This window comes from Dama dama, chromosome 23 (assembly GCF_033118175.1).
Source record: "Dama dama isolate Ldn47 chromosome 23, ASM3311817v1, whole genome shotgun sequence".
NCBI classification, from domain to species: domain Eukaryota; kingdom Metazoa; phylum Chordata; class Mammalia; order Artiodactyla; family Cervidae; genus Dama; species Dama dama.
In genome coordinates this window covers 66,413,639-66,425,786 of record NC_083703.1, presented here as the reverse complement: position 1 = coordinate 66,425,786, position 12,148 = coordinate 66,413,639, and the positions used below count along the sequence as shown (strand labels likewise).

The 12,148-nt window shown below is 55.3% G+C and overlaps 1 protein-coding gene across 5 annotated transcripts in view; it reads right to left on the bottom strand.

Moving 5' to 3' along the window:
• SRC (SRC proto-oncogene, non-receptor tyrosine kinase) overlaps positions 1-12,148 on the bottom strand; it is a 56,284-nt gene that overhangs the window by 4,241 nt on the left and 39,895 nt on the right. For all 5 annotated transcript variants that reach the window (XM_061127247.1, XM_061127245.1, XM_061127246.1 and 2 more), the window contains 6 exons: positions 8,184-8,282; positions 7,909-8,012; positions 5,627-5,776; positions 3,964-4,119; positions 1,662-1,841; positions 124-200 (listed from right to left, as the gene is read on the bottom strand). In XM_061127247.1, coding sequence (XP_060983230.1) covers positions 124-200; positions 1,662-1,841; positions 3,964-4,119; positions 5,627-5,776; positions 7,909-8,012; positions 8,184-8,282 — 766 coding nt within the window. The remainder of the gene's footprint in view (positions 1-123; positions 201-1,661; positions 1,842-3,963; positions 4,120-5,626; positions 5,777-7,908; positions 8,013-8,183; positions 8,283-12,148) is intronic.

Genomic DNA, 12,148 nt, shown 5'->3' with positions numbered 1-12,148 from the left:
GTGAGGGTGAGGGCAATCAAGGCAAGCTTCTTGGGAGGGGTCACTCAAGAGGCCAGATGTGGCAGAGCCAGGTGGGCGGGAGAGCTCAAGGCCAGATGTAGGAGATGGGAGGGGCTGACTCACCTGTGCAGCCATGTCCACCAGCTGAGGCAGCCTCAGGTACTTGCCTGTCTCCCCCTTGAGAAAGTCCAGCAAACTTCCTGGGCAGAGAGAAAGTAGCTCTAGCTCCTGCTCTGTCCTCCCTGAGCCAGAAAGCAGTGATTCCAAGATCTTGTCCACTGGGGCAGGCCAGTCTTGCTTTAACCATACAGCAGATTTTATGTAAACCCATCTCTGAATAAAGTCTGTGTTTGTCACTCAAAAGGCAAGCAGGATGGGAAACAACCAAACGTTCACCTCTAGGAGAACAGAACTGTGGTACAGGCATACTATAATGGCATAGCCATACTATAATGGAATACTACTAAGCAATAAAAAAGGAAGAGACTGCTGACATACACAACAAGAAAGAAAACTCTTGGATGTAAAAGATTTCATACATGAAGTTCTAGAAGAAAGAAATCTGTGAAGACAGAAAGCACATCAGTGGCTGAATGGGTTTGGGACTGTAGGATACTATCTGCAAAGGAATACAAAGGTGTTTTCTGGGGTGATGGAGGTGTTTATCTCGACTATGCTAAGAGATACACTGCATATCCATTCATTAAAACTCACTGAACTATACATTTAAAATGGGTGTTGTTTTTTTTCCAAAGATTTTTTTTTTTTTAATGTGGACTATTTTTAAAGTCCTAATTGAATTTGTTACAATTGCTTCTGTTTATGTTTTGGCTTTTTGGCCATGAGGCATGTGGGATTTTTAGCTCCCCAACAAGGGATCGAACCCACATCCCCTGCACTGGAAAGCAAAGTCTTAACCACTGAACCACCAGTGGTAAGTTATACCTCCAAAAGTGGAAATTTGAAAAATAATTATTTTCAAAACTAGTAAAAGTCAGGCCAGGAACTTGACCCAGATGTGGCTCAGCTTGGAGGACTTGGGGAGTTTTCCTGCCAGCCCTAGAAATGGCAAACAGCTTTAAAAAAGCAGCAGATAGGGGGACACTGATGCATTGTGGGACATCACTAAAAAAAGAAAAATGAACCGAGAAAGGCAACCTGCAGTTTAATGTTCCATGGACATGGGAAGTTGATTCTTTTCATTCATTTCACCTTTAAAGGCATGCGCTCTAACTCAAAGACCTAGAAAACAAACTTATGGTTGCTGGGGGAAAGGGATAGTTAGGGACTTGGGGAAGGACATGTACACACTGCTATATTTTAGGTGGATAACCAACAGAGACATATTGGATAGAACAGGGAGCTTTGCTCAGTGTTATGTGCCAACCTGGAACCAGGTGGATGGGAGAGCTTAACGGAGGGAGGCCTAGGGGAAAAGGGATACATGCCTATGTATGGTTGAACCTCTTTGCCTTTCACCTGAAACTGTCACAACATTGCTCATTGGCTATACCCCAACACAAAGTGTTTTTGGTGTTAAAAATAAATAAATAAAAATTTTAAAAAATAAAGGCACACACTCTAGATGTGGTGGGAAGTGAAGCACATCCCACCCGCCCTGTTGTAAGGACCCCCACCAGGGCCCTCCCGGCTTCCCTCACCCTTGCTCATGTACTCCGTGACAATGTAGATGGGCTCTTCGGACACCACGGCATACAGCTGCACAAGTTTCTCATGCCTCAGCTTCTTCATGACCTGGGCCTCCTGCAGGAAGGCCTCCGGAGACATCGTACCAGGCTTCAGGGTTTTGATGGCCACCCTGGTGGTGCCGTTCCAGGTCCCTGTGTGGACAGGCATGCAGGTTGCCTCAGGGGTGGACCCCCATTCCCATCCCACAAGGATGCAGGATCTGCCTGTCTGGATACCAGTGTCAGCTCTGGGCTCCCAGGCCAGGTGACAAGCTCAGCCAAGGCCCAGCCCCTTTCTGAGCCTCAGTGTCACCATCTGCAAAATGGGCAGGACGCTCCTCACAGGGCACACTCGAGAAACAGTAGCTGTTCTTAGGACGCTTATGATTAGAAATGTCCCCAAAAGCAGCCCATTCGTCAACTGCCCTCCTCAGGGTGGTCATGTTCCTTCCGGGTAACACACTGAAAGGTGGCCTAGGTGTTCACAGATGGCGCGTGTGCGTGGTGGGGGCTGGGGGTGAGACAGCTGGCCTCAGAACAAGGCCACCAGAACAAGAACCTGTCTCAAGCCACACTCGCCAAAAAGTAATTAAAGCCTCACACAGAGTACAAAGACTCAGAGGTCAGACTAGCAGGAGTTTGGCTCCCACCTCTGCCCACTGTCAGCAGTGAGACCACAGGCGAGTCAGTGCCCCTCTAAACCTCGATTTTCTCATCTGGAAAATGGGGATGCTATAATATCCACCTATGTGGCTGCTAGGGCTGCTAAGCCCACTGTGAGCACACAGTTAACAGCTGCAGCTGTCATTTTATTATTATATGGCTTTTCAAACTGTGGTGGCTCAGGAAAAGCTATGTTTTAAACCAGTGTGTTTAATCCCAGTTTGGTCCCAGCCAGGCCTGAGGCTCCTTTGATGAGTGGCCTTAGGCCCATGCCTCACCATTTCTGGGTCTCAAGGGCTGGGGCTCAGGCCCATGTCTGCGGTCCTCCAGCACAGGCCCTCTGGAGATATGTAGCAGGGTCTTCAGGAGTCTGCCTGGATCATCCAGAGAGGAACAAGAGCCTTCCCCCACTGACTTCACTGCACAGCCAAGCCAGGGATGAGTTTTGCAGCCATGAGAATGGCTGATGCTGTGGATTTCTTGGTGTTACTCAGGTCCTCTTTTTTTTTTAAATATTTATTTATGCATTTAGCTGCGCTAGGTCTTACTTGTGGCACTTGTGGCACTTACTTGTGGCATGGGATCTTTGATCTTTGTTGAAGCATGTGAACTCTTAGTTGTGGCTTGTGGGATCTAGTTCCCTGATTAGGGATTGAACCCGGGCCCCCTGTGTTGGCAGCATGGAGTCTCAGCCACTGGACTGCCAGGGAAGTCCCATCAGGTCCTCTCTTTGTGCCTGTGCTTCGCATCCCCGCCCCCTCTCCCCAGCTCAAAGCCAGCAGCTCCCCTTTCCCGAGCTGGCCTGACCTCCAGCCTGCAGGCCTCTGTCCCTGCAGTAAGCCGCCCAGGAAGCCCCTCTGCTCTCCTCCATTATCTCTTCCTCTGAAGGAAAGGAAGTGGAGGCAGTGATACACCAGAGCTCAGATGGAACCACCTTGAAAACCACACATGGTCATCTCCCCACCGGACTTGCGGGTTCACAATGGCCAGGCTTCCCACACCACGACCTCCACGACCCATGTCTGCAGAAACCAGTCAGCAGAAGGGGGCCTAGGTTTTGTCAGGGGTGCATGGCATTTGTTCTCAAGGACGGTTTGGCCATTTCTCCAGAGTTAAACAGATCGTTAACAGGCCAGGAGTGCTCTAGACCCTGCACCTCCCGGAGCTCCATCTAGGAGTTGAGGTTTCTCTTCCCACGGCTAAAGTTAACATGGGGATGCACATGGGGCCGGCATTCTCTCAGTCCCCCAGGGGGTCCTATTACCCCCAGCCCCATTTTACAGGTGGGAAGATCAAGGCTCAGAAGGAAGCCACCCAGCCCAGACCACAGGCCACGTCACTGGGGAGTCACGATGCCCAGCCCCAAGCAGTTCTCGGAAAACAGGTACCATGGCGGCCGGAGGTGTGGCTTGCTGGGGCCCTAGCTTGCCGCTGCCCACCAATGGAGGAGTTCCATGTTGAGAGTAGGGCCCACAGTTCACAGAGGTGATGAGATCGTGGAAGCAAAGGTTGGGGAACTTGTGGGGCCTGGAGCAGCCACATGGGACAGACATCTGCCTGGTTCTCAAGTGGGGACAAGGCAGGGATGGGGGCGCCGGGGGCACGGCCTTACCCATCCACACCTCTCCGAAGCAGCCCTGGCCCAGCTTGACCTCCAGACGCAGTGACTCCCGGGGGATCTCCCAGGCATCCTTGGCCAGACCTTGAGTCTGCGGCTTGGACGTGGGGCACACAGTGGTGAGGCGGTGGCAGAGGCCGTCAGCATGTTCTGAAGACAGAGACAGGGTGGTGGGGTTCAGGCCTGGCATCTGCGCAGGGTCGCTATGTCCCACGGTGTGTGTGTGTGTGTGTGTGTGTGTAGACTCACACACTGTATGCACACAGACTTCAGGGCCACACAGGACACCCTCGAGGCCAGGCGTCCATACCTGTGTGTATGCACTGCCCTCAACATGGGTCCACACTGCCTCAAGCATCTGCTCCCCAAGTCATTCATTCATTCATTCATTCATTCATCCGACTTTAAGGGGGTGCCAGGGAGCCACTGGAAGCCTGCCCTCATGGAGCTCCCAGTCCAGGGGGGTACCCAACTTTCCCATATCACCTCCCAGGACCACGAGTGTGACAGAGGAGAGTTGTACATGCAGTAGCAGGTGGGTTGGGTGGAATCCTGGAAGGCTTCCTGGAAGAAGTGGCACCTGGGCTTGTATCTGCAGGAGGGTGAGTGCTCAACTAGGGAACAGCCCTCTGGGCAGAGGGCACATTGCCTCATGCATGTGCAAAGGCCCTGAGGGAGGAACAAGCCAGTGGGTTGGAGAAGCCGAAAGGAGGCCAAGGGGGTTGGGGAGGGCTGCCAAGGAGTCAGTAGGGGAAGGAGGGCCCCAGGTAAGGCATGGAGGCCAGTTGGGTTTAGACCATCCAAAACCTGAGGCCACATGGGTGTCTTTCTCCTAAAATTCCAAGGTAACCCCTGGAGCATTTTGATCTGGGGGAACTGGGTTCAGAATAAATGCAGTGGTTGCCAAAGGGATGGAGGTGGACAGTGGTAGATCCTTGAGGGAGCCAAGAGGCTCAGCTGACAGAGGAGAAGGAGCTGGTGCTCTCAGGAAAGGCCACACGTGAAAGGCCATGGCCACATGCCACAGACACCCAGGTGCCCACAGGACCTGTCCACCTGGGAGCACATAGGCCATGACCACTGGAGTCCCCCCAGGCAGCCCTGGACATCCTGACGGACTGGCCACAGCCTTGCACACACGGCCTAGCCCGCGCCCACAACCTGCGCACGTGAGCTCCCCGCCTGCCACTCGCTCTCCTCCTCCCTGCTGCGATCGATCTAGCCGCCCCCTTCTTGTCTCCCAGTAACCGGTTCTAACCGGTCCTAAGGCTGCAGGGACAAATGACACCAGTCTATGCCCCGCTCCTTCCCGGCTCACTTCTCCAGGCAGCCCCCTCCTCATCAGGCAGCTTCGGAGGAGGGGAAATAGGATTGGAGGGGTGGGAGGGGGTGGGGAGGGCAGAGGGAAACCAGGGAGGAGGGCATGGGAGGAGGGGAGTGGGAAAAGGGTCACAGGAGGAGGGGAGCGGAAGGAGGGAGAAAGGGGAAAGGAAGAAGGGGGAGGGGAACAGGAGCCTTCATCCTCAGGGTGACGGGAGTCTTGGACCTGGTTGGCTCCGAAGCCCCCAGCTCAGGGTCTGCAATATGGATGGAAACCCCCACCTCCCACCCCCTCCCGGGGCCTACCCTCCCCTGCGGCCAGCCGGCCGGCACTCACTGGAGTAGTAGGCCACCAGCTGCTGCAGGCTGTTGAACTGGGTGCGGGAGGTGATGTAGAAGCCACCGCTGTCCAGCTTGCGGATCTTGTAGTGCTTCACGTTGAGGCCCTTGGCATTGTCGAAGTCGGACACCGAGAGGCAGTAGGCGCCTGCAGGACAGGCCAGAGAGGGGCGTGACCACCACCCCGCTCGCCCACGGCCGCAGTGCTGAGCACACCTCCCCGACACGGGACGGACAGCAGGCACGGACGGAGCCAGGTCTGGTCCAAGCTGTCTCTGAGCACCCAGCGCCCAGGCGGCCACTGGGGCAGTCGAGTGACAAAGGGCACCTGACTCAAGAATCTCTCATGCACCTTTGACCTGTGAAGCCCAGATGTGATCCCTGCTCTGTGACCTGAGCAAGTGACTTGCCCTCTTTGGGCCTCAGTTTCCTTCTCTGCACAAGTGGGCTACTCCCCAGGCAGCTGGGCAGATTCAGAGAGACCACATATAAGAAGGCCGGGTACACAATAGGCGCTCAGTAAATGTTTGCGGGGAGCCTCACAGGTAGCTGTGTGTCCCTAGCCTAACTGCCTCTCCTCTCTGGGTCTGCCCACTGCACTGGGGTCCAGGTCCCGCTCCTCCCTGAAGACTCCAGGCTCAGGCAGGAGCCAGTGGTTGGCTAAGGCTGGGCTGCCCTGGGCTGCTGCTGCTGCTGCTAAGTCGCTTCAGTTGTGTCCAACTCTGTGCGACCCCATAGACGGCAGCCCACCAGGCTCCCCCGTCCCTGGGATTCTCCAGGCAAGAACACTGGAGTGGGTTGCCATTTCCTTCTCCAATGCATGAAGGTGAAAAGTGAAAGTGAAGTCGCTCAGTCGTGTCCGACTCTTCGCGACCCCATGGACTATAGCCCACCAGGCTCCTCCATCCATGGGATTTTCCAGGCAAGAGTACTGGAGTGGGGTGCCATTGCCTTCTCCACTGCCCTGGACAGGAGACCACATACTGGGCGTGGCCTGAAAGCTGCCAAGGGCAGCTGCCAAGGGACTGCCCTGGGCCAGTCCGGGAGGCCCCCTCCCTGCTTCCCTGGAGCCTAGAAAAGCTTTGGACTCGAAAAGTTTCCTTCTGTCCAACAGGCCTGTTAACCTGAGCCTAAAAGATGCCTGGGGTGGCATCAGGGAAAAAGACTGAGCCCCAGAGGTGGGGGAGAAGGCTCCAGTGGCCAGAGAAAGCCCTTCTAAGGAAACAGCATACAGGCATCATTCTAGAAGCCCAAGCCCTCACAGCCCCCACAACCTCTGGACAATCCTTAGGTGGGGTTTACAATATCCAGTGTCAAAAAGGGAAAATGAGGCTCAGAGAGGGAAAGCAGCTAGCCTCAGGTCACCCACCCAGCAATTCAGACACACACAAAACCTGTGCCTGGGTCTCTAAAGCCTGCACTGGACAACCATGACTTTCTGCAGATGGCCCAGCCATGTGCGTATGGAAGCCACAGCCCTAAATCTAAGGCCAAGCCCTGATCACGTGTGCACACACCACAAACATGCCCATGTCCGGTGGCCATATGCTCACACAGGCTCACGCTCTCCAGGCCCCCAGGCACAAGGACAAACCCATAACAATTCACTCCCACACAGCATCACACAGACAACTCTACCCCAGGTGCACACACTCACATGGCTGGACCCACACATGGCATGCACAGCCACAGGACCGCTCATAAATGCACACACGTGACATGGACGCCCTTTCCCATCTCCCACTGAGCCCCAGGCCCACAGGAAGCAGGAGCTTCGTCACCATGGTGATGGAGTCTGCAACCCATTTGCAGAGGGGCTGGAGAGAAAGGAGGTGATCATTCTCTGGCAGAGGGGAAGGACAGGAGAGGAACAGAGGCCAGGACTATTGGGAGAAGGGCAAAGCTAGGTCCCAGTACCCAGTCCAGCCCCTGAGGCCCCTGGGGAAGGGGAAGAAGAGGGAGCCATTGAATCAGCACCCTCCCTGGGAACAGCCTTTGGTTCTTTGACCCTCAGGCCTCCTGACAATCTGTGTCCATTCCTTATCTGAGAAACCTGAGGCCAGAGAGACTGGCCTCTTTTGCTGCACCTTTTGCAGCATCTTTTGCTCACCCCAGATAATTTAGTGCTCTTCAAATGTACCTCCCTGCTGTTGATCCTGGCTTTTTCTCCAGCTGGAGGATTCTTCCCATCCCACTCCATATACCAAACTCCTATTCATTCCTCAATACCCAGCTCAAATAACCCACAAAAGGTTCAGTTCCCAGTAGAAGAACTCATACCTTTCGTGGTCTCGCTTTCTCGCACTAGGAAGGTCCCTCTTGGGTTCTCCGCATTGAGCAGTAACCGCTCTGACTCCCGTCTGGTGATCTTGCCAAAGTACCACCTGGGGTGGGAGGGAGGGGGATGGTGCTGGTGGTCTAGAATTCCACCCACCCACCATATCTCTTCCTGGGATGTGGCTAGGGCAGACAGCCCCCCCACTCTAGCCCAGGAGAGAAGCTCTGAACCAGCAGCGATGATGGTGAGCAAGCAGGAGGCCAGAGTCAATACTCACTCTTCGGCCTGGATGGAGTCAGAGGGCGCCACGTAGTTGCTGGGAATGTAGCCCGTCTGTCCTGTGCTGAGTGAGTGGGCCAGCCACCAGTCTCCCTCTCTGAGCAGGGGGAGAGGGAGGGAGCAAAGGAGAAGGAAACCATCAGCAATGGGCCCCGGGGCGTGCGGTCTTCAGAGGTGCTGTGCTGGGGGCTCACCAGGCTGAGTGAGGTGCAGGGAACACAGAGATCAGGCCACTCGCCCCCTGCCAAATTGAGCTGGCCTGGGACTCCTCCCCTCCCTATCCCAGAAGCCTCCTGGCCAAAGCTGACTCAGACGATGAGGCCCAAATTCACAGGGGCAGAGTCCTGAGACGGGAAGCGATCGGGTGCCCTGCAGATACCCCAAACCCTCTCAAGATGCCAAGAGCCTGCCTTGCGATTTAGGGAGGGAGCTCCCTGTCTCTGGGGAGCAAGCAAGTTGTAACAGGAGAAGCTTCCTGCCTGAGATGGATGGCAAATCAGACCTTCAAACCCCCCCCCAAGCCCTGAGATTTGGAAGCCCAAGCCTGGGAACTGGCAAGACCTGAGTGGAGGCAAAGGGTGGTCCTTTTGGGGCTTGGTGACAATCCAGGCACTCTCTGCAGAGCTGCCACTGCAGCTGGAGCAATGCTTGCCTTTGTCACAAATCATGGGTCACACCCACCAGGCTCCTTGACTAAAAACTTCAGGCCTCCTCCTGCAGCCTACCCAGCTATGGGGAAACTGAGGCCAGAGGGGGCTGGGACTTGCCCAAAATCACACAGCGAGTCATGTCAGAGGGAGCTGAAGTGGCAGAGCCCCAGTGCCCAGGGCCCTTCTACACTGATTTCCCCATGAGGCAGGGAGTGTGATGGGGACAGGGTGATGGGGCAGGAGAAGGCCCCAGCAGGGTGGGTCCCCTGGGTCTGGGGGGCAGCGGGGAAGGGGCAGAAGTACCTTTGCAGCCATCTGAATGTGAACCAGGTCTGGCTGGAGCGGGGGTCCAGAGACACAGAGGAGGGAGGAGAAAGCGAGAGCCCAGTAGAAAAGAAGAGGCAGAGATGGGGGTGGTGAGAGAGAGAGAGAGAGAGCGAGGGGGAGAGCGGAGGGCCAGGCGGTGCTCGGGGCGGTGGGGGGCGGGGGCAGGCGCAGCCACGGGGGCCTTGCATCCAAAGCAATCAATGGAGGCAGGGAGAGGGTCGATGGGAAGGGAGGGGAGGCCGATGGGAAGGGCTGCCTGGGAAATAGGGCCCAGCCCCCTCCAATTCCCACTGCACAAATGGGAAGACTGAGGCTAGAGACGCAAGGGCCTCTGCTCAAGGTCACACGGCCGGGCTCAGGTTCCTAACTCCCAGATGAGGAGGAATCCTTCCCTGCAGGGAGCTGGCGAGCTTGATACCTTGCTGAGCTTCTCACCCCAAGGCTGCCTTTGACCTCATCACAACCCTGAGGAGACACACAGCCAAGGTATGTGCTCCCTGCTGCCCACAATCAGGATCCCAAGATAAAAAGGCCCTTGCCCACAGCCACAGTCTGGACTTGAACCTGGATCCCTGGCTCCGGGTACTTCTGAGCTGCCCCTGACTTATGCGCTTCAGCCCGTTCTGAAGATGGAGAAGTTGAGGCCAGGAGAGAGTGGGGCTAAAGGAGCTCTCTGAGAAGAGACGAGTGCAGGTGAACATCCCAAAGTCAGCCAGGTGGGCCCCAGGCTCGACCAGAGAGTGTGAGTCCCTTCTGGGTGGAGTGAGATTGGTGCTGCGTGGGCTGACTCAGCAGTACAATCACTGCACATACGCACACTCAGGCCGGGGCACAGGCTCACGTGGGAATCTTGGCAAGAGACGGAGGGCCCCAGAGTACGGTGGCGATGTCCACCTCAAGGAAAGAAGCCTGGAGGTGCCCAGGACTTCCATCTACCTCTCTGTGTGTACCCACAGTGAATGGGGGGGTCCCACACTGTCTGTCCTATCTGACCCTCAAGACCACCCTGCAAAAAAGGCAGGCCTCAGCCCCTGGATGAAGAAAAGGTGGCTCAGAGATGTCTAGGGACCAGCCCAAGGACACACAGCACCCAGGTTGGAATAACCCAGCACTTTCTTCGTAGAGTTGGTGAAAATGAGGCACAGAATGGGGTAGAGACTTGCCCAAAGCTAGCAGAGGTTTTCCAGTCCAAAGCCTTCATTTCACCAAGGGGGAAAATAAGGCACAGAGAAGGGCGATGATTTGCCCAAAGACACACAGCAAATCAACAGCAGAGCAAGGGTGAGAACCAGGGTGGCTGTGGGCCCACAGCCAGTCTTGGCCAGCCCCCTTGACCCCTGTGGCCCTCCCCAGGCCCCTCAGACTCAGAGACCCTCAGGGAAACCAGGGGAAGGTGGAGGAGGAGGCAGCAGGGCTGAGGGCAGGGGACTGAGTCAAGGTCTAGGTCAGAGACTACGAAATGGGGCAGATTGACAAAGCCAGAGTTTGTGAGCTGGCTGGCCTTGGGAAAGACCCCAGCCACCTACTCACAGTGGAAGGCTGGCAGCAGCATGTGCCCAGAGGCTGGCCAAGCACGGCCCCAGAAGCCCCTGAAGTGGGGGTTCAGCTCTGCTGACATTACCCAGGCTGGGCCAGCTGAGCCTCCAGCTGCCCGATACCAGCCCTTGTGTGAGTTTGGGCTCACAGTCCAATTTGGGGGTTTATTTCACAAGGACAAGGATGTAGGTATGCTGAAATCTCACTAAGGATCCAACGTCCAGCTTCAGCCTGGCCCCGGCTTGAGAGGTTTTGAAGAGCCTGAGTGCCAGAATCCAAGCATCCTGGCGCCAGCCCAGCTCAGCACTTACAGGTATGACCTTGGCCCTACCTCGGTTTCCTCATCTGCAGGATGGGGATACTCATGCCTCCCTCTGAGGATGTGAAATCCCAGTACTATACCTGGCACACAGTAGGTGCTCGATGTGCATGAGCTGTTAGTCTCTTGATTTGGCTAAAAAAAGAAAAAGAATGAAATCCGCATCTCTATGGTACCCCTCCCCACTCTCCAACACGGCTTTAAAAACCTGCATGCAGCTCAGTTCCAGTCTCGGATAAGGATTTGCTGTGTGATTTAGGGCAAGTTCCCTACCTTCTCAGCACCTCTATAAAAAGGAGATGATAGTCACAAAATCTCCCTTGCAGGCAAAGTGTATAAATCAGTCAGCATCAAGCCATCAAGTTTGGGTAAGTGGATTACTGTGATTATCATCTGAGCCTCAGTGTGCCCACCTGTGAAATGGAAATATCAAGCCCCATCTTCCACTGCCAATGGTCTGGGAGGTTCAAACTTGCCTCAGGTGGCTGTGAGCTGGCTCTGCTGAGGGCCAGGGACTGCCGTCACAATGAGGGGCCCCATAGCTTCCCAGATCAGTCCAGTCTGGTGGGGACTCTGATCTGAGCTCAGAAGTGACGGTGGTGTTACCCTCACATGTTGAGCACATTTACTGCATCTCACACTTTTCCTGGAGCCTGGGTCCCAACAGATAGGCAGGAAGAAGGGAAGGAAGGGAATCACACATCCCTGCCTGACCCCTCACCTTCCATCATGTGGCCAGAGAAGAAAGTACTGGACCAGGAATCCCCACACTACGATTTTACACCCCAAGTGCTGTCACTAGCTATGTGACTTCAGGCTACTGACCTCACCTCTCTGAGGCTCAGGATCCTCTTTTTAGAGCCTAATACTTGTGGCTAATTCAGGCTGGCACGTGGATTGGGAGGGTGGCAGCTTTGGAACCTGGGGAATTAGGGCAGCTTGCATCCTTCTATTTAACTCTTTTGGGCTGTTGGAAGTGACCAGAGAAGTGATTTGGGGGTTGTAGGCAAGCCAGGGCAGCTGGGTACAGTTCAGACAGTCAAGTTTCCGAGCCCTGAGGCCTGGACCCCTGCTTGGTCCTTGGGGGAGAGAGCAGAGTGAGGCCAAGGCAGATCGTGTGAGGAGGGCAGG